Source organism: Coturnix japonica, chromosome 5, assembly GCF_054131305.1.
Source record: "Coturnix japonica strain WE chromosome 5, WE-NBRP24, whole genome shotgun sequence".
Classification (NCBI taxonomy): Eukaryota; Metazoa; Chordata; class Aves; order Galliformes; family Phasianidae; genus Coturnix; species Coturnix japonica.
In genome coordinates this window covers 27130269-27149807 of record NC_140667.1, presented here as the reverse complement: position 1 = coordinate 27149807, position 19539 = coordinate 27130269, and the positions used below count along the sequence as shown (strand labels likewise).

At 40.4% G+C, this 19539-nt stretch overlaps 1 protein-coding gene across 1 annotated transcript in view; it reads right to left on the bottom strand.

Annotated features, from left to right (window-relative positions):
• Window positions 1–19539, bottom strand: part of COX16 (cytochrome c oxidase assembly factor COX16) — a 31574-nt gene that overhangs the window by 3859 nt on the left and 8176 nt on the right. Inside the window, exon 3 of the mRNA XM_015864720.3 lies at window positions 6570–6632. Coding sequence (XP_015720206.1) covers window positions 6570–6632 — 63 coding nt within the window. The remainder of the gene's footprint in view (window positions 1–6569; window positions 6633–19539) is intronic.

Genomic DNA, 19539 nt, shown 5'->3' with positions numbered 1-19539 from the left:
CAGTAAGAGCAACAAACCACACCTGAACCTTCCAGATCTGTAGCTAGGAGGAAGAACAGATGGATTTCCACAGCCTGTCCCTGTCTGGAGCCCACAAATGCCAGCTGAATTTTTAGGCTGGAAACACAGAAGGTTTCTTTCAAGTATCTTATTGAACTAAAATATACTTTCAAGTATGAGCTGTTTTTTCACTGTGTGCATCTAAAGTTTGGTAAAATATATCTGTCTAATGATTATAAAAAAAATATACTCTTGAACATCTAAACCAAAAAGTGTCGTACAAGGATCAAAATACACTGCACTTGCAAGTCACACCTGGTGTTTTTCCCTCTAAAGAGATCTGAAAAACAGGCTTTTACAGGCTTCTTATGTGAGAGAAAGAAAGCTGTAATGAATATCAGAGGGAAAAGGCTAAGAGACTACCAGAAGAAGAAATGATCAGGTGCCACTGTGAAACTAACTGAAGTGTGTGGATGTAAGAAAAGAAACAACTAGAGGAGTTTTACAACAATAATGTCAAATTACACTTCAATCCAAGCCTTCACACGACTACCTCAAAGTAACCACACTCTTTCAAATCAGCAGCCAACTAGATTAACTAGTGTAGCTCTCCAAGCTGCTGAGTTAAACCCGTGTCACACACAGCACCACCTCTATCCTGGCCTCTGCCAGCTCAGGCAACACACAGAGTTGCTGTTCTTTACAACTTCTTTTCCCTTCCATACCTTCCTGCTGATTTTCAACACATCTCTCCTCCAGAACTCGCTTGTCAATTTATATGCTGAAGCAGAATGCTTTTCTCTTGGAAAAACTAGGGATTTGGCCAGCTGTTAGCAAAGCAACTTCAATCCTTCCAGCCAAAAACAGTTTTTCTAATGACATCAATGGCAACTTTTGACTTGTGTTACTAGCAAATGTTTGATGAGGGCACTGATATGGGTGGTTCCTCACTGTACTGCCAAGGTCAGTAAAGATACTTTTTAGCAATATTGCTGGTGGCATAGCAAACAAGTAACTTGAAAATACTCACACCATTCATTCTACCTGAACTTCAAAATGTTGTACCTGAGAAGGACTGAGGCACTTATCTGAACTTTTTCAAGAATAAAGAGGAAGTTTTAGGAGGTAAAGTCTGGGGTATTACTTTGGTTTGAGCCATAAGATAGCACAGGGAATGCTGCCCACCCAGTGACCTGCTGGGAAGGTGTCATGAACAGGATGGAGCATCGTGGATCAAAACATTAACAGCATTCCCTCCAGCCTTGTAACTTGTCTATGGTTTCTTCCAGAAAAACTTTATATATATATAAAATGAATGGCTTCTTCTTGGGTAAAACTCAGCTCTAAGCAGCTTGAGTGCCTATATGGGCATCATCTGGCAGTCACAGAATATTCCAGATAGTTTCTAAGGAAGCTCTTATTGCATTGACCTGGCAGTGAGGCTTTTCATTGGCCACTTCATGTTAGTTTTGCTTTCCCTTTCTTTTTTTTGTCCATTCCATAAACTTCTGCTTTGCTGCACTCAGAGGCAGTAAATGCAAGCGATGTATAAAGCCTCAACTGCGTAGCTAAATGCCCATACACTATATTGAAAGCTACTTTAGAGCTATTTTATACCAAAGATCTAGCAGTTCTCCACTGGGGGCCCAGTAATGACAGATGTGCTACACAGTCAGCTCCACAGAAGAATGCTCCCAGAGCTGCCTGGTAGAAGACAGCAGCAACCCCCAGGACCACAAGTGAACAAATTAGTCGTGTTGTTTGGATGCCACTTTCCTACTCTTACTTATTTATTTATAAACTTTTGGTGACAGAAAACACACAGAGTTGTCTTGTCCGTGGCAGTCTCTATGGCAAGCTAACACCACTTCGTCCTTCTCTACAAAACCAGAAGTGATGAGGACTTATAGTGAAATAAAGAGTCCCTGGTTCATCTGACGTTTGACTAACTGAAATGCAAACAGCTTCATCCAGTGCTTGTCCAATACGCAACCTGGAAGATGGGCAGAACCTGTGGCTGTCTGGAGCAGTTTTGCTTAACAACACTCTGATGAAGAAAAAACGGGAAGGGGTTAAATGGGGAGGGAACAACATCTCATCTCACCTGGTGTCATAGACCAGTGTGCATTTTCTTCCCCACTATTTTTAACATCTCTCAAACAGCTGAAGATGCACAGCCACTGTGAGCATTTAGCTCCCAGACACTGAAGTAAATCGATCAAACAGGCCAATCCGTTAATTCTGAAACAATAACAACAAAGTCAGTAATCCTCTGGTATCAATAACGGAACCAACAAGATGCTTGCAGATTTCAGCCTCTGCTATGGGGGAATTATCTTCCAGTACAGTCCTCCCATCCATATCTCTAACGTATCTACTGAACACTCTCAAGGGGGAAAATACTCAGGTTATATTCCCAAACCACCTCACCATACATCTGATTTTGATTTTTTAACTGTCCTGGATAAACATTATAGCATAGCGATTATAATTCCACTGCTATAATTCCCTAGACAAACAGTTAGACGTCCATTCAGAGCTCATGCTGACCTTTATTTGATCTGAGAAATATTCAGATACATTAAATCAGGAGAGTGGCGTTCTCTAGACTACCACACAGCCCTGTACTCACTTGTCCTGTGTCAAGTCCAACAGCTCCCAACCAGTTAAAGGAAAACTTTAAAATTTTGCAGTTTAATATTCTGTAAGACAAACCTTTTTTATCTGTTAAAAATGGCCCTTGCTTCTAATAACCTTGTTTCAGCAGAGAACTTGTCAATAACTAGCACTTTCTTCTAATGAAGGTATTTGTATACAACTAACATTCCTTTGGGTACCTTTAAAGGCATCAAATCTTTAAAGTTTCTTTTGAGTGCACATATGCAGCCTTTTCTGCAACCTATTTGATTATTAAAGTCCCGTTCAAAACGTGGACAGCAGAAGCAGATATGGTGCTTGAGTACGAGCCTCATCAATAACACACTCAGAAGTAAAAGTCATCTCTCCCTACTATCTGCCATTCCAGTTTATATTTATAAAGTCTGAATTACTCTTTATGCCACAGTACCACCTGAGAAGATCAATCTGAATTATTCATTCACTGACTCCTAAATCTTTTCCAGAGTCGCTGCATTTCAACACACAGTTCACTCCAACCTGCATTTCCAGTTTTTTAGCAGATAAGCGTGGCTATTTTAACGAGCACTTTGCTCATTTGATGGGCCCAGCTTACCAAGTCCCAGCACCTGCCCAGCCACATTTTGACTGCTTCAATACTTCGGTGTCACTTGTACATCAGTAATGATTTTACAGCTCTTTCCAGATCACTGAAAAAAGTACTCAATATTGCCTAGATATGTCAACTTGTCAACTTACTTAAAAGAAAACTCTGTGATGTCCTTTTATCAACCTTCTCTACTTTCTCATTTACTATTTTCATAGCAATAATTTTACATTATTTAACCATACTTCAGTACCTGCTGGTTAAAAACACCTCTGATTTAAGCTCAACTGATTCTTCCATCATAAAATTATAATTCTATAGGTTATTAATATGTCCCTTTTAAGGCTGGTTGTTGGTTTTGTTTCTTGAAAAAAACTAAACAACAATGCTTTATTTCAGGGTCTGATGTGATGAACTGAAGCAGGAGTGTGTGTGTGTGTGTGTGTGTGTGTGTGTGTGCTACATTAATATTTTGACAAAGGAATGGAAATAAAATGCCAAAATAAAGAATGCAATTTCAGCATTACATTTAAACAATGACAAGGAACATATTCTGATTGTTTGATACCCATAAAATGTTCATCGCTATAATTGCTTCTTTACCCCTCTCTTCCAAACAGCATTTTATGCACTTTCAAATACAATACTCTAGACTTTTGTCACAGGTCAAGAACTTGACATTTTTTACAGTGTGTTCTACAAGGCGCAGCTCAGCAGCAGAACTACATTTCCATTAGTACCAGTGTCACTAGTGGACAGAGCCGTGATTTATTAGGCAAAAGGGAGCAGCAAGGACTAATTGGCTGGATGGGGACATACGAGTGTGTGAGAGGAATGCCTAAACAACAGAGCACACATGCAAAGGTAGGCTTGTTCCTTTGGAACAACCTCATAACGAATGGCATTACTAACAGATCTGAGATATAAGAAATGCAGTACGTAATCCAGATGCAAATTCAATCTCGCTCAAATCAGTACACTTTCCAGAAACACTCCTATATGAAAAAAAGGCAAACTTTATTTAGTTTGAGAGGATAGCACTTAGTAAACAAGAAGATAAAAACATCTTCGTTAGTTTCCTTGCTGTGAGTTGATTATATCTGTGATTACATCTTTTCTCATCACCACCACACTGCAGAAAAAGTGCAGACTTCAATAGGCATGAAACATGAGCACTGTTGTTGCCTTTTGTAATAATCCAATAATGGTATACCCCTAAGCAGAAATTATTACATTCTAAAAGATTCCAGTACAACATGTAGACTTTTGTAAGCACAAGAAGATAAAAGTCAGGGGGAGGGGAGAGCGATGGACATTTGCATGCATCATGCAATCATAATTCAAAAGCGATGATTGTAACAGTAACAGCTGCAGACATAATGTATAATGCTAAGAATATCATAAAATAAGGCTTCATGTATTAAAACTGCAACTCTTTCTTTTTTTAATTGCCCTTGATCTCTTATCACACCATATTTAGTAACAGCCACCAGTGTAATCCAACAGCATAACCTATATATAGAATGAGATGTTCCTAAGAGCTGGACCACATGGGGTCCACAGAAAACTACTCTCCTAAACATCAGTGGTAACTTGGTGATTGGTTAGATTTTGTCCATCAGAATAGAGAGGCAGTAAGTATTGATTAAAACTGTCAAATACTGACAGAGAGGCCGTGAAGTACACGCTTGGCTGCCAAACTGCTGGTGGTTCCACCAGCTTCACTGAAGCAAGGAATGAGTAAGTCTCTTGCTTACAAGTCAGTGCTCGCAGTAAAGTACACATTGAGACCGGAGCCCAAAACAATGATCTGGATCTCTCCTAATTATGTGGAAATTCACATCCGTTTTCCTGTACTGGTCTGCCCTCCTTAGAACACAAGCACTGCTTTGGAAAAGTTTCAGCATGAGAACTCTCAGCAGTTTAGATTAAGAAAAAATAAGATTGCTACTGTCACTTCTGTCCATCAGGAAGGAGCCTCATTACCTGAGTAGGCTTGTAATACATTGTTAGGCCGGCCACATCCTATTACCATTGATTTCTCCATAAAGCTGATGCAATTATGGCCATTTAAATATTATCCTTCAACTATTTACTTATCTTGCTGGAAAGATATCTAAGCATATCTGAATACAGATCAGTTGATTTTGTGGTTAGGCAGCAAGTTAAATAGAGAGATGCGGTTCTTTTTACTGCTTGTGGCTCTTCATATAAACGAATCAGAGTAGATATACATATATTCTATGGAAATGAGATACAGAGCAATTGCAGAGGCATTCAGAACGGAGTGGATTTCTATGTTTTGAGTTTCCACTTAAGCTTTCCACATGTATTTAAAGATCAAAACTTTTCATTTCCCACACCACAGAACACAGTTTATTATAGAACAGGGCTGGCCCCAAATTATTTTCAGTAATAGCAGAACACTGTCATAAATGGCAGGCAGGCAGATGCTCTGCAAAATTACATACGTAAAAGTGCAAAAGGTTGAGTGCTCTTTCATAGAAGAGTAACGTAATAGAAAGGTTTTATTAGCAACACCATGCGCCACCATTCGGACACGTAAGTGTGAGAGCTACGGGTGCAATCAAGCTTTTGAAGGGCTTGTGACAGGAATGCCGAATGCTATATTCACCGGAAAGACCATGGTGACAAACAAAGAGGTAACTGGACATCTGATCCATGCAATTTTAAAACAATAAAAATCATCTGAAACACCTTTCATGCTTTGCTTCTGGATACAAGGAGTCTTTTTCCAGTTCTCCTAACAAGGCTTTCTGCAGGCCTAAAGATTTATGAAACTCTAAATATTAAACTGGACAAAATAGCCATTTTGGAGCTCAGTAATGTTTGAAGAAAACGTACTGTGGAGGAAAGAAGGAAATACCTCTCTATAAAATTTCCTGAAATAGTGAAAAAGTAATCACAGTTGTTTGAAAGCTATACAGAAGTTTAAGAAGCAAGAAATGGGAAGAGGCAGCACATCAAGTACATTGCTCAGGCTAAAGATCATCAAAACTTATGCAGCAGAAGTGTTGACATACACAGAAACCACCTAAGCCCAGCATCAGCTCTACTTTTATAGACCAGGTAAACCACAGACATAGTGAAATTTATTTGCAGCACTGTACTCAGCACCTGGACATCAAAGTAAAGCTGTGTTCAGAAAGAAGCACTGCATGTTCAAAAATCTTCCTTTACATAAAACCTTGTTTTTATTGGACATCAGTGAGTCAAAGGCAGATGGCTGATCTAATTTTAGATAGGGACAGACCCACCCCACCAGCAGCTAGGGTAATAAAGGGTAGCCAAGGTTATGAGCCCCCAAGCAACAGATTTATTTTACCTCATATTCAGACTCCAACGTCACATTGTTCTGCTTCAATTTTTCCTTCAAAGCAGGATCAACCTGTGAAACAAATATATATATAAATATATATACACACATACATATAAAGTTTGCTTGTAAGATTTTTTTTAAAACATATTTAAACCTCAAATAAACTAAGTATTGGTACCTGTAATCCCTCATCTCCTCTAAATATATGCTGTTTGTTCAGATATCAGTATGATGAATATAGTGCAAGAACTGGGCTGAAAAGAGACAAGCCAATAAACTTTCATATCAAACAAGAAGCACATTTTTAATTAGACCCACACATGCATGACATTAGATGCTTCCACCTGAAACTGTTTAGATTGACAGTTTTCAAGTAAACAAAGCCTTAAACAAACAAAGGAAAACCAACGAAGAAAAAACTGCTATCACATTACATATTTTACTCCTTTATGTAGTGTTTAGTGAACAGGCATACAACACACTGTGCTTCACAAAGCCTACATGAGTCAAATTTCCAGCTTTCTGGTGAATACTCCGCTCTTTCCTAGTTTTGATTCTATACCAACAATGTTGGCAATCACTGCCAACCTACAGTTAGTCAAAGAATGAACCCAAAACAGAAATGAGTGAACAACAGTGGATAAATTTCATGCAGTTGAGCTCAGGAGGAGCTGTGCTCATCCCTCCCCTTGCTAAGCCTTTCTTAAAAGGCCTGAGAGCAGGAACATCCTTCATCCTTAGAGTGTTTTATCTTTTCTCCTCAACAGAAATCAACCAAACATGCAGTACTCAAGCACAGTCTTTAGGGTAATCAATTAAAATATCAAATCTACCATGACAAATCATTCTCATTTTTAGATCTTAAATACAAATGCTGTTAAACAAACAGACGCATGAGGGGACTGGAAATGTATTTAGTTCTACAGCTATGGTTCACCAGTCCAACTACGAACAGTTCAATGAGCATAAATTGTTATTCTTAATTTGCTGCTTTTTGATGTGACTGAAAAGTGCCCAGTTATCCTTATCACTGTCAGCTCTGAATGTCTAAAATCAGTTTAGAAAAGAAGGAGGGAATACAAGTTAGAGAACTCGTCTGGCTTCCACCTTCAGATTCCGCCCTATTTTGGCCTCCTACACCAAATAAAAAATGAGATGCTATGTCTGTGCCTTGGTATTCAAGGCCTGCACAGAACTGCCCTTCGTTGCAGACAGATTGCCTCTCACTCTCCCTGCGACTGTGACCTCCAACAACAGCCATGCCTCATTAGAGCAGCGAACCCATCCATCACAGGCGCAGAAGCGGGACCTTGCTGGGCGGCCAGGCACACCACGGAGCTTGTGTTTGCTGAGATGAGAGCAACCGCAGACCTCAGTGTGTTCAGAACTAAATGCAAACACCATTTGTTACGCTTAGTGTTCTCACAGCACACATATGGACAAGAGGAAATAAATGCTCCAGTAGGTGAAAAAGCAAGAAAGAGGGAGTTTCACTTCCTCTGAAGTTCTCCCTTCAGTTAATAAGAAGACACCTGAGATAACACGGTTGGAGCAGCATCTTTATTTAATTAGCTGCAGCCATAACTTAACTCCTACAAGGTAAAGGGAAATGAGCAGTGAAGGTCCTTCTGTCCTCATACTTCCTACCATATTTATGCTTCCCTCTAAGAAGGAAGAAGACTGGCTAAAGCAGAGACATCCCGGAACTTCACAGAATCACAGAATTATCAAGGTTGGAAAAGATCTAGATGATCATCCAGTCCAACCATCAAACCATCAATTGTAACTGTTCCACGTTGCCTTTGTAGTACTGACAAAAATGCAAAAATGAAACAAAGAGAAACTGCTTCTTTAGATGCACAAATTTTAATCAGTAAATTAATTTAGTGAAAAAGAAAATAGCAGTTAAACCCTATCTTGAGGGCAAACCATGCACACATCTCGTCAAGCACCTAATGTTTGCTTGACAAGTCGACAAATGACTTAAGTCCAACCTGCACAACATGGTATTTTGCTTGAAGATGCACAAAAATACCAGGGAGCAAAGATGTATTTCCTCTTCACCTTTCCTATTCCCTACATACTTACCTATGATGTATAAATAAACACACTTGACTCTGCACAGAAGTCGAGTCATGCGTGCTCTAAAGCCTTGGCTGTGAAGCCCCACTTTGTAGTTGCCAAATCTAAACAAAAGGTCACAAATAATTTTCAGAACTGACAGGGTAGTTGTGGGAAAGTGGGCTCCAAAGCTCTGCTTTCCCAGCACTTGTACCACGCTGCATAATCCTTCTGACAATACATTAAGAAAAATGGGAAACACAACATTCCTATTGTCATTCTGAACAGGCAAAACAACCATCAACATGAGCCACAATCCCAGATTATAACCAGGAACTCTCACAGAGCAAGTAGAACCAGAGCAGTGCCACACATCACACACCTTCCACAAGAGCCAAGCTCAAGCACACACATTTTGCTTCATTTTGACTGCCGTGCCAACACACGTGCTGCTGAGTTACAAGCATTCAGCCATGTGCCAAAATGAATCATCAGCTATGCTGTGAATACAAATCCCCATTGATAAAACTGAAAGGAAAGGGTAAAGCCCAAATGCCCTCACAGCCTGGCACTGGCAGTAACCTCTGCACTATCATTCAGGAGGCAGGCAGGAGCAAAGACAACGTCCTCTTGCACCAACCTACTGCCTGTCAGGCGACATCTCTGATACTCCATTAAAATCCATTTCAATCCAAGCTCTGTCACTAAAAATGGAATTCAAAGACACATGTTGTTCTTTCAATTATGGTACGACTTTAAATTATTGCTGAAAAGCTACTGAAAGGCACAACAGAAGTATCTGGACAGCTTTCATGAGAAGCCATCAGCAGGGCTTGGATATCAGTACTAAAGATATCATTCCCCAAAGTGGGTTCACCCCTTACTATTTCTCTGTAGAGCTCATAGCAACATGAGTGAAACATTCTCAGAGTATTTTGCTCTATACAAGTTTATTTTGCATTACATCACTTGGAAACAGAAGGGCGGGTATATAGACAAATCTCAACAAAAATTTTAAGAGCAAAGTTATCAAACTATAATTTTGTCTTATCTCACAAAGTAAGCAGCTATTTGAAGCTGTAAGTAAGTCCCCAAAATCCTTTTAAAAGATGCCCAATCCTCACGTTCAGGATGACATTCCAGTCTTTCAGTTCAAACCAGCCGATGTATGTTCCTCCAAGCCTGGCTCCGGGTGCAAACCAGGAGCATCTTCTCAAGGCAGACAAGAACACCTCAAGCCCATGACCCCTACCAGACTGGGACCTTCTGCAGCATGCTGTGAGAAGCTGCCAGCCCCTCTGCATTCCCTTGGGTAAAGGGTATATTTTATTTGCGACACAAATATTCCTGGCATGGTTATAAACCTAAGAGCGCTGCTACTAAAAATTCTCTAGCTAGCAGCTCTGTGGTGGTCCTCAGTGACCACAGTTCATTTTGGTTTAGAAGCAAATATTAAAGACAGTGACTGAAAGCTGTAAACATCGCTTATTTTACCTCAAGGGTACCCAAAGGATGGCTTTGCCACCAAGGAGCCCAAAGAACACCACCAGTACCCTCTGTCAGTGCATTAAAGCAGGCAAGCAGTGTCACCCCCCCCCCCCCCCATTCAGTCTTCAGACAGGCGTGAGTTGATCCACATTCTGATTTTCAAGGCAGCATCCTGTCACTCACGACAAATGCACACGTGGGTGTGTAATTCAGACAGCCCACCTTCACAATCATTACCCTCTATTTACCCATACCTTCTCACTATTTGTAGGCTGGGGTTTTAGGGCAAGCCAAGCTGTGAGTACAGTACATCTTTCTAAAGCTGTGGGCTTCCTCATGCTACACAGCAATGCTGTCAGGGGACAGTCATGCCATGAGGAGAGCCCTGTGTCTAAACAGGCCCCTCTCACATCAGCCATACATCAGTGTCCACGGCCGGACCAAATATTTGCACACCAGCCTCAGAAAACTTTCCCTCTAGCAAACATTTCCAGAAGGCAGAAGACTTGCCTGCCCTGAAACTAGTTATTTTTACTAAAACATGGGTATTCTTTCTTACCCAGTTCTCCACAAAATAATATCCCACTGAAAGATTTCAGCCTTTACTTTAGAAATGGGAAGGGCGATGGATAGGATTTAATGAACATGAATTACGCTTTTTTACCTCCCCCATCTGCTCACACCAGCATAAACAGATGGGCCACTATTCTCCTGCAGCATCCACAACACAAACAACCCACAAAATTGACTGCTTACATGAAATCCTGCATTTTGTTCTCCACACCCATTTTTTAAACCTAGCATAAAGCAAAAACCACCAGTTCAGGCTGTCCCATAGAATACCATCTTCAAATACACAGATTATGTCTACTCCTCTAGATGGAAAAACAGCAACCCTAAGGAGAACAACTTACATTTTCCTCATGGAAAGACTCCAGTAAGTTGTTACAAAAGTCTGTGTCACAAATATTTCAACCTGTGGCTTAGAAGCAGCCTGGGCATCCGTGGATACAAGATGACACATCTCAAGACTAGAGCAGACTCTAATCTACAGCTAAGTATTGTTCTGCTGAAGGCTGTAAGAGAGTGAAGGTCAGAGCATGAGCAAGAGCAAAGGTCAAGGGAAAATATGTCATTACATGAAGCTGCAATTCCAGCAGCCTTTAACTACATCATTCCAAGTCTGTAACACACAGAAAACATGTATGTAAGGCTATTGCTCAAGCTTGGACAGGAATACCTCTGCATATGGAGGTGATACTGAGAACCAATCTAACTCAAGCTCATGTCCTTTGACTCCTTCCTAAGATCTGCATAGAACACAGACAGTTTAACAACAACAACAAAAAATATTTAATCCACCCTCTGACAGAAATCAATGCAGACGTTTCCAAAGGAGCAATATTAAATCTCATTACAGAAGCAGTTCCCGCAGTTTTGGTACACGATGTGCCAGCGGTCTCTCAAAATCCAAATCTTCGACTTGCTTCCAGATGGAATTTAAAAAAACCAAAAGAACAATAAAAACCCAAACACCTACAATCTCAAGCTCTGGACCACGCATTTTCATATAATAATGTAAGGGCAATACAAGCTATTATCTTAAAAGCTAATATGGAGACCAAACCAACCCCTTCATCAGCAAGCACTTAAGCACATCTAGATTTCTTCATATAAAATCATCATAGCTAACAAGAGCTTTCTAGCTCTGATTTCTGAGAAGAAAAAAAAAGTACTCAAGCATTTAATCAATGAATGGTATGCCTTCATATCATGCCTGATTTGCAGGTGCACATTTATTTGATACATAAAACATAAATTAGCACCTTAAACCTTGGCTTTGAATATGCCACCATAAGTTTCATTTCACAGTAAAATTCAGCACAAAAACTGCTCGTTCTGGTACCAAACTCTGGAAGCAACAACAAAACCCTTCAAGTTTCTGAAAGGTCCCTGCAAGAAAACGCAAATTTTGCTGTGTAGATGAGGATGCATCAGGCCTGTGCACAGACCCAACCACCTCTGCAGGACAGAGCTTTCTGGTATGGGTTCTCAATGGTGGCACCCCCAAGCTTCACCATACCACTGGCTCCCCTCTAGCTCCAGAGTTCAAAGGGAGGAACCTGCCAATGATCGGGTGCAATTTCCCCCCAGTCTATTTTTTTGTTTCTTCTGAACAAGAAAGAAAAGTCTAAGAGCTTCCAGGTGAACTGGAAAAATATGTTCAAGGCCTCAGAGTAGACTACGCAAGAAAGACAGAAATGGCTCAGCCTGCTTTTACTAACAGAGGATTTAATGCTTTAATCTGTCACTACAGGAAGGCTAAAAAGTCATGCAGCAGCGTGCTCCGGCCTCTGGGCCAAAATGTGGACACTTAACCTGGAAGAACGTGCTTGGAGAATTTGCTGAATCAGCCACTACAAAGCATTAACAGGCAAAACAGCAAGAAGAGCAAGATATCTGTATCAGAAATATTAAGAGAGTTTCTCAAGGTGCCTTTGTGAAGCCTCTTTAGTATGCAATACCCATCCTGCTACAGCCTCTTAAACAGTGTGAAGTACGCGATACAAACTAAATGCCCTTAAGGTATCAGTCCAGAAAAAGGAAATGTTAAAAAAAAACATACTTAAAAAATTCCTTCTCTCCTCCTCAAAGTGGCTATAATTTATGAAAAAGTCATAAAATCTACTAAAAGATGTTACCGTATTTAATATGAGTTTCATCACACTTTAAATTGCCCACAAGCACTTTTCAGTACCTCGACAAACCTCCAAAATTCCCTATAACGATTCAGCAGTTAATAAATAATCTGACATTTGCAGCTTTGAATGCAGTTTCTGCCATTTTGGTTACCCTGCCACTACATTGTTTATCAGTGAATCACTAAGGTTAGAAGAGACCACTAGACTTATCTAATCCAAGCAACAATCCATCACTTACACCAGCAAGAAAATACACACTGAAGTCTTTTGCTGAGTCCAAATGTTTATCTGTATAAAAGAAAAGAAAAATATTTTGCTGGGTTTTAACCTTATCTATTGATTTGGGTTTTGTTTCCAAGTGCCATTTTCATGCACAAGCCTCAAGACTGTCTGTAAGCACTGTAACAATGTTGGCATTTTTTTAACCGGTATTTTAACAGGAACAACTTTCAGAATTCAGTGTGAACTTCATGCACTTGCTTTGGTTCTCTCCAACCTCCATCTCTGCAAACAAATTGCTTACTGAGAAAGCCTACCACATTCTAACAACTGCCATCCTAAAGATCTGTTCTCTAAAGGAATTACTGTCTTTCTAACAGCTTCCCACCCTACAGTAAAAAATACTTTCCACACTGACATCTAGTGAAGTTCTACAGAAAAAGAAAAATCCTATTCTTATACTTGTACACAGCTTACTGCCTTGCAAGTAACCTATATTTTAATGACTGATGTATGCACTAAATGACTAGAATCTGTATATCGTGCACTCTTCTTCTGAAAGATGTTTTGCCACAGTTTACCTGCCAAAGGCTCAGACATTCTGATGGGTATATTAGAGGAATGATAAGACGTGGAGTAATTAAAATTAAACATGACTAATGAAGTTACCGGCTTTCCATTATGCCAGATGAATATTTGCAGTTCCAATTTGCCATCAGATATTCCGATTAATTGGATCTTCCTACTTACTGTATTGTTTCAAATGTGACGTATCTATTTATAGCAGAGAAAAACACAAAAACAGCATGTAATGCTTCCAGTACTAAAAAAAATATTATAGGACTCAACGACAGCTGTGCAGAAGGCAGTCCCTGAGCCCTCTGGCTACTATTGTACTTATAAGGGCTAAACATCCAACATGGAAAAAAACACAACCATAAGTTCAATGGGAATTATGAATGAGAAAGATTTTAATTCATACACTGCAGATATTAATAGGGCAAGTTCTCCCTCTCTGCAGTATTGCAAAGCTTGCATTCCTATACCCTGTATCGGTGAAGAAAGAAAAGTTCCTTTGGGAATACCTAAACGAGCAGCCTCCTGCTCCCATTAAACACAGAGCATGGAAGGCTGTGTAAGAACATACATGTTCTCTGAGGGTTCAGAAGTGGACGGGATTTAAAGAGACCTTATGAACTTCTTGATCTCGTGGCCACCATTCCACCCGCACCAGGACAACATACAAACTCAAAGACCTCCTGCCATCCTGCAGCTGCACTCCAGGGAGGCAAAACACCGCGTTACACCAGCTACAACATTCATCTCAGCACTCATTACTGTTCTCATTTTTGTGTATCATCAAAAAAAGGCATTAAGCACAGCCTGACACAACACACAGGAGGCTCAGTGCAGACTCCATGGAAAATATATCACAAGCAAAACTATAAACGGGTTGTGTAGTAACAGATACTTGGATACAGATCGTGTGCTTTCTCATTAGTGACTGTACTCCACATACAAGTTTGGGTACTGCTGTTTCAGTAAGAGAATCAAGCGAGTTGAGTTTTTCCAGCCTCAAAACACAAAGGACTCTTAGAGTCCACACTTAAAACAGGAACGTCTCCAGGTAAAGAGTAAGAGCAACAGAAAATCCTGGTCTGGGATCTCAGCCTTTGTGCTTGAGCTTCAGTCTGCTGATCCCAGTGCCAGGGTCTCAGGAGAAGCCTGCAAAGTTCCCCTGGTGCTTGAGGGAGGTGAATGTTATGTTTTAACTAAAAGCTACCTGAAGCTAAGCTACACACTTGCAATCCCTCCAATTGCATGGCTAAAATTACCAGTAATTAATTGTGCCAATGTGACAGGATTTAACAAAAAACAACAAAAAAATCAAACCAAACGCCACCAACAAACAAACAGAACACTTAGTACTGCATAAAATGTAAAATTCTGAAATCTATCAACATTTTATAGACCACAATTAGTTCCACTTGCAATGGCACTATAATGAGTTTCTCCACTTAAGTTTTCTCTTCATTTGAATCTAATCTTGACAACAGAAAAGAAACACCATAAAGAATTATGAAATGGAAAAATGGCTTCTGTTTCAAAACGAGAAACCCAGAAATACTTGCATTCTATCTCACATTTTGTCACAGAGAAACTCAATAAGCTGAAATAAAGCTGCCAGATGTCCAGCTTTCCCCAGACGTAGCCCTTTTTTTTCCACCCAGAAATTCAATCCAGGCCCAAAAAAAAAAAAAGAAAGATTTGGCCACTTGCCTGGAATTTCCAGATGCTGGGCAGCACAGTCATGCAGTAGCTCTGACGCAGTTGCTAGTAGCTTGGAAATCCTGCTGAATATACAAGCACTGGGACTCTCAGCCATACAAATGGTGTTACCTTGTGTGCAGCCATGCAGAACATACGCAGCAAGCAGCCTTTACTGAGAACTCCCAAGTAAGATATGCCAGGTAGGACAGAAATTCTGTACAAAGCCTTGGAGGCTGTACTCATCAGTTCACTTAATGGAGATCACATCTCACCTAATATATATCAAGGAATATATTTAACCAAGCCTGAAAGATTTTCTATATACTTCATAAATGCCAAGCTATACAGCACTATAAAATCTCCGGTACCAGAGAGTTTGGCCTAAAGCAGAATATTAAGCACATGAAGGACCTTCAGACCAGCAGTAATAAACATCCAGGCAGCCACAGAACAGAGGAATCACAACTTCTGATCTAGTCAGATACGAAGCCCATGAATCTTTAAATCAAGTATTTCCAATCTGTACTAAAAACACACCACCTTTCTGCTTCTTAAAGACAAGCCATTTCTCATTCAGCAAAGCTCATTATAGTATCCTTACAAAAAGGCGTAGCATAGCAAACATCTAGCATGGATTATGGGGAAAAAAGAGTATTACCAATTAATATTAGTAACATCATATCCCAAGACTGTTCCAACTTCCAACAACCATACGGTGATTCTGAGAGCCCACATACTGCTCAGGTTAATAGCAGAAGTCTTTTGGTGTTCATAGGTCTCCTGGTACCACTAGGACCAGGCTCCCTTCACCAGAGTCTCATTTTCCTTCAACTTGGTAGGGATTATGTGAAAGGCCAGGTATGGGCCATAGGTTATCTCCAGGCTGTCCTACAGTGCTTTTAGCTGTCAGTGGTGGCAATAAGCAGTGGGTACAGGTGACTGAAAAACCATCTGAAAGCATTCACGCAGTATCAGCCTCTGGATGGAGAGACAAAAATCTTATCAAACTGGGGACTGGATACGTATTTGGCTTTTGAGTGGTTAAAATGCTAAATGGAAAGGATGCCTGAAGAATGAAAATTTACATATCCGTCTGGTATAGCAAATTCAGTAAACACTGTTTAGAGATGAAGTGGGAAAGTAATCTGAGCTGCAGCAAAATTGATTAATTTCTCCTGAAGTCGATGCAAAATACACGAATCCAATGCTAGCAGCTCAACCTCAAAGATTTCCAAGAATAGCACAGATAGACAGCTTATTTCCATACAGTCCCTCTGCACTGAACCGAAACAACGGAAAACTGATGTCTGAACATCTGGTACCACCACAACGCAGCTCTGCTACCTTTCATTTCTGTGCCATATTGCAAGGCAGAAATTACTGCCTTGGACAATTCGGAACCACAGGCAAAAGATGTAACAAGCTTCAAATCCCCCTGCCAAAAGGAACCAGGCTGCTTCACTTAACATCCAATTCTAAAACCCTCCACTAAGCAGGCCATGCTTGAAAGCAAGGTTTACTTTAATTTAGCAAAAAGTGCTCCATTACATAATGAGAAATGACTGACAGATTATTTTTACTCCCTACAAGCAACCATAAATGTATGCCTGTCAGAGCCTCTACAGCATCAGAGGTTTCAGTGCATTATTAATTTTTGGAGGACCTAGGAGGACCAAGATTCATTAATGACTTTAGTCTTTGAAAAATCACTTAAATCAGCTTACACAAGGAAAACAGTTAAAGTTTGTCCTCGTTAGGTGTGTGACTCAGGCCAACCCGACCCACTTAAGTAAAAATAAATACAGAATCATCTGCATCGATCCCTTGACACACTGCTTGTGTCAGTAGCTTACAGAAACCAATCAAATGCATAAAGGTGCATTTCTAAGGAAATAAATGTGAGCCAAAAGCTTGCTGAGAAGACTTAATTACTCCACCAAGTCCAGCAACAGACCCTAAAATGATTTCATGTTTCCTTGATGACAGATTTAGAAAAGACACCTACCCCATCCAGAACAATTAAAGGAACCTTAATTAAAGAGGTTTTGATTTGGTTTTGTTCACACTTGCATCCAACAGGTTCTTTTTAATGCTGCCTCCTATGACATGTGGGAGCAGAAAAGGCAGCTCTCCATAATCCCCTTATACTTCAAAGGCCACCAGTGGATCAAATTAGCATTCCTTCTGAAGGAAGGCACGAGGCTCCAGGGAAAGAACTGTAAGGGCAGGCTTCTAATTTGAAGGATGCACAATGTCTAGGCTTCTGCTACAGTCAACTGAATAAAGATGGGTATTTCTAGAGGCAGTAAGGTACGTGTTCAAAATTGGATCTAAGCCTTCCACACCTGAAATTACACAAATGTTTATCTCACCTACTATTTACCCGTCAAACTGAACGCATTGCCAGGCTAGGGATGGCACATCTCACTAGAATGTGGTAATATCAACGTTTTGAGCTTAATCTCTCTGCTTTTTCCTGTAGTCAAACAAGAACATAATTTTCAAGCATCTATTTGAATAAGGAAAAGAAGCATATCATAGAGGCATTGCTGGCTCAAACCATCTACATTGGGCTGCCTGGATACCTCCCAAACTAGGCTCCACATTCATGACAGTGGAAACATGAACAAGGTGAATCCCAGACAAGGCACAGCATCACAATCATACATTTAGATTTAGCTGAGCAGATACTAAATGTTTTAATTTCACTTACATAACTCTAATTATACAAATAATCCAATTTAGACTATTTTAAGTACTAACAGCGCTAATTTAATTTGACCTTAGCATTGGAAGGAGGTTCTGGCACACCTGGAAGTTCAGAGGATGAGTCTATATGCATTTGGAACACAATCAAGCAGAAAGTCTGCAGAAAATAGAAGACAACTGAGTGTAAGGAATGACCGGGGCTGGCAGCCATAGAGTCATGCCCATCACTTATTGTTAGAACAAACCTTGTGCGTTTCCCATTCAGTCCAATTGCAATGACCTGGCCTGGTCAGATTACTCTTTTACAACAGTGAAGTCAGTCAAATTTTAGCCAGAGTTCTGTGGTTCTGGAACACTGAGCTGTAATATGATTTCAAGCACAGCTCCATCAAATAGAAGCAATAGCCAACGGGCAGTTTTAGTAGCAGCAATTTGGGGCATGGGTCTGCCTGCAGTTCCTGTATACACACCTGTTGCTGTTGTGTAGCAACAGCAACATGGATGTGCCAGCCAGCAACACAGTCTTGTCCAATCACTCGCAGATTTACTCCCCTTTTGGGGCATGTATTGCAGCCTCATATGAATATCGAGCTGCCGCAGTTGTCATGATCAACGCTTTCCAACAACATTCAATGCACACATCGGAAGCAGAGGAATGTTTCTGACTGCAACACAAAAGCATTCTAATAGGCGGATATCCCTTGTTGACTATCCACCCCCAGCAATCAGCAAATGCTGGGCTCACTTACTGGACCTTCCTGAGGCAATTGCCAGTTGCACACCCACCTGATACGAGGCCTTAATGGAAACAGGATGTTTCTCTGCTCCCCTTTCTGCCCGCACTATTTCACCCTGACCCAAAACACTTGAATTAATGGATCTCACCCGAGGAAATGTTTTTTTTTAAATACTCATTTGAATTCAAATAATTCTATTTGACTTAATTAAGTTGCCTATTCCCTACGTAAAGTAGAGCGGCGTTAATTACCTTCCTTTTACAGAGAGTGAGACTCACTAACATTCGGTAACTGCCTTTTGCAGTCATTTAAATCTCAGTAAAACATTACTGAGGCAATCTCTTAGCATTCTACTTCTGGAGTGCACTCACTTTGCTTGGGAGAAAATGAAAAGAGGAGCAAACCTGGATCTACATATCTTACAACCACTGAAAAGGTCAGTCCAATGATGCACTCTTGCACAACGCATGGTAGGAACTCTTTGCAGACTTTAAAATCAATTGATGTTTTGCTTCCTGACTTCAAGATTCCAGCTTACCTGCAAGTGCTCATGCTGCATGTACCCTGAAGGAACTTGCTTGGTGCTATCTCCTCACACTGAGAACCTGCCTCCCACTAACACCTTCTCAACAAAGCTGTATCAGAGCTTAAAACCTCTGTTTTATTAGTCAAAAGGTTCTGCTGAGGGGCTGAAAGCCTGGACTTCCTGAAGCAGTTGCTGCTCTTCAGCCAACCACAGTAACTAGCAGCCAACAGTACAGATGACTTGTCCATTACTTCTGTCCAAGA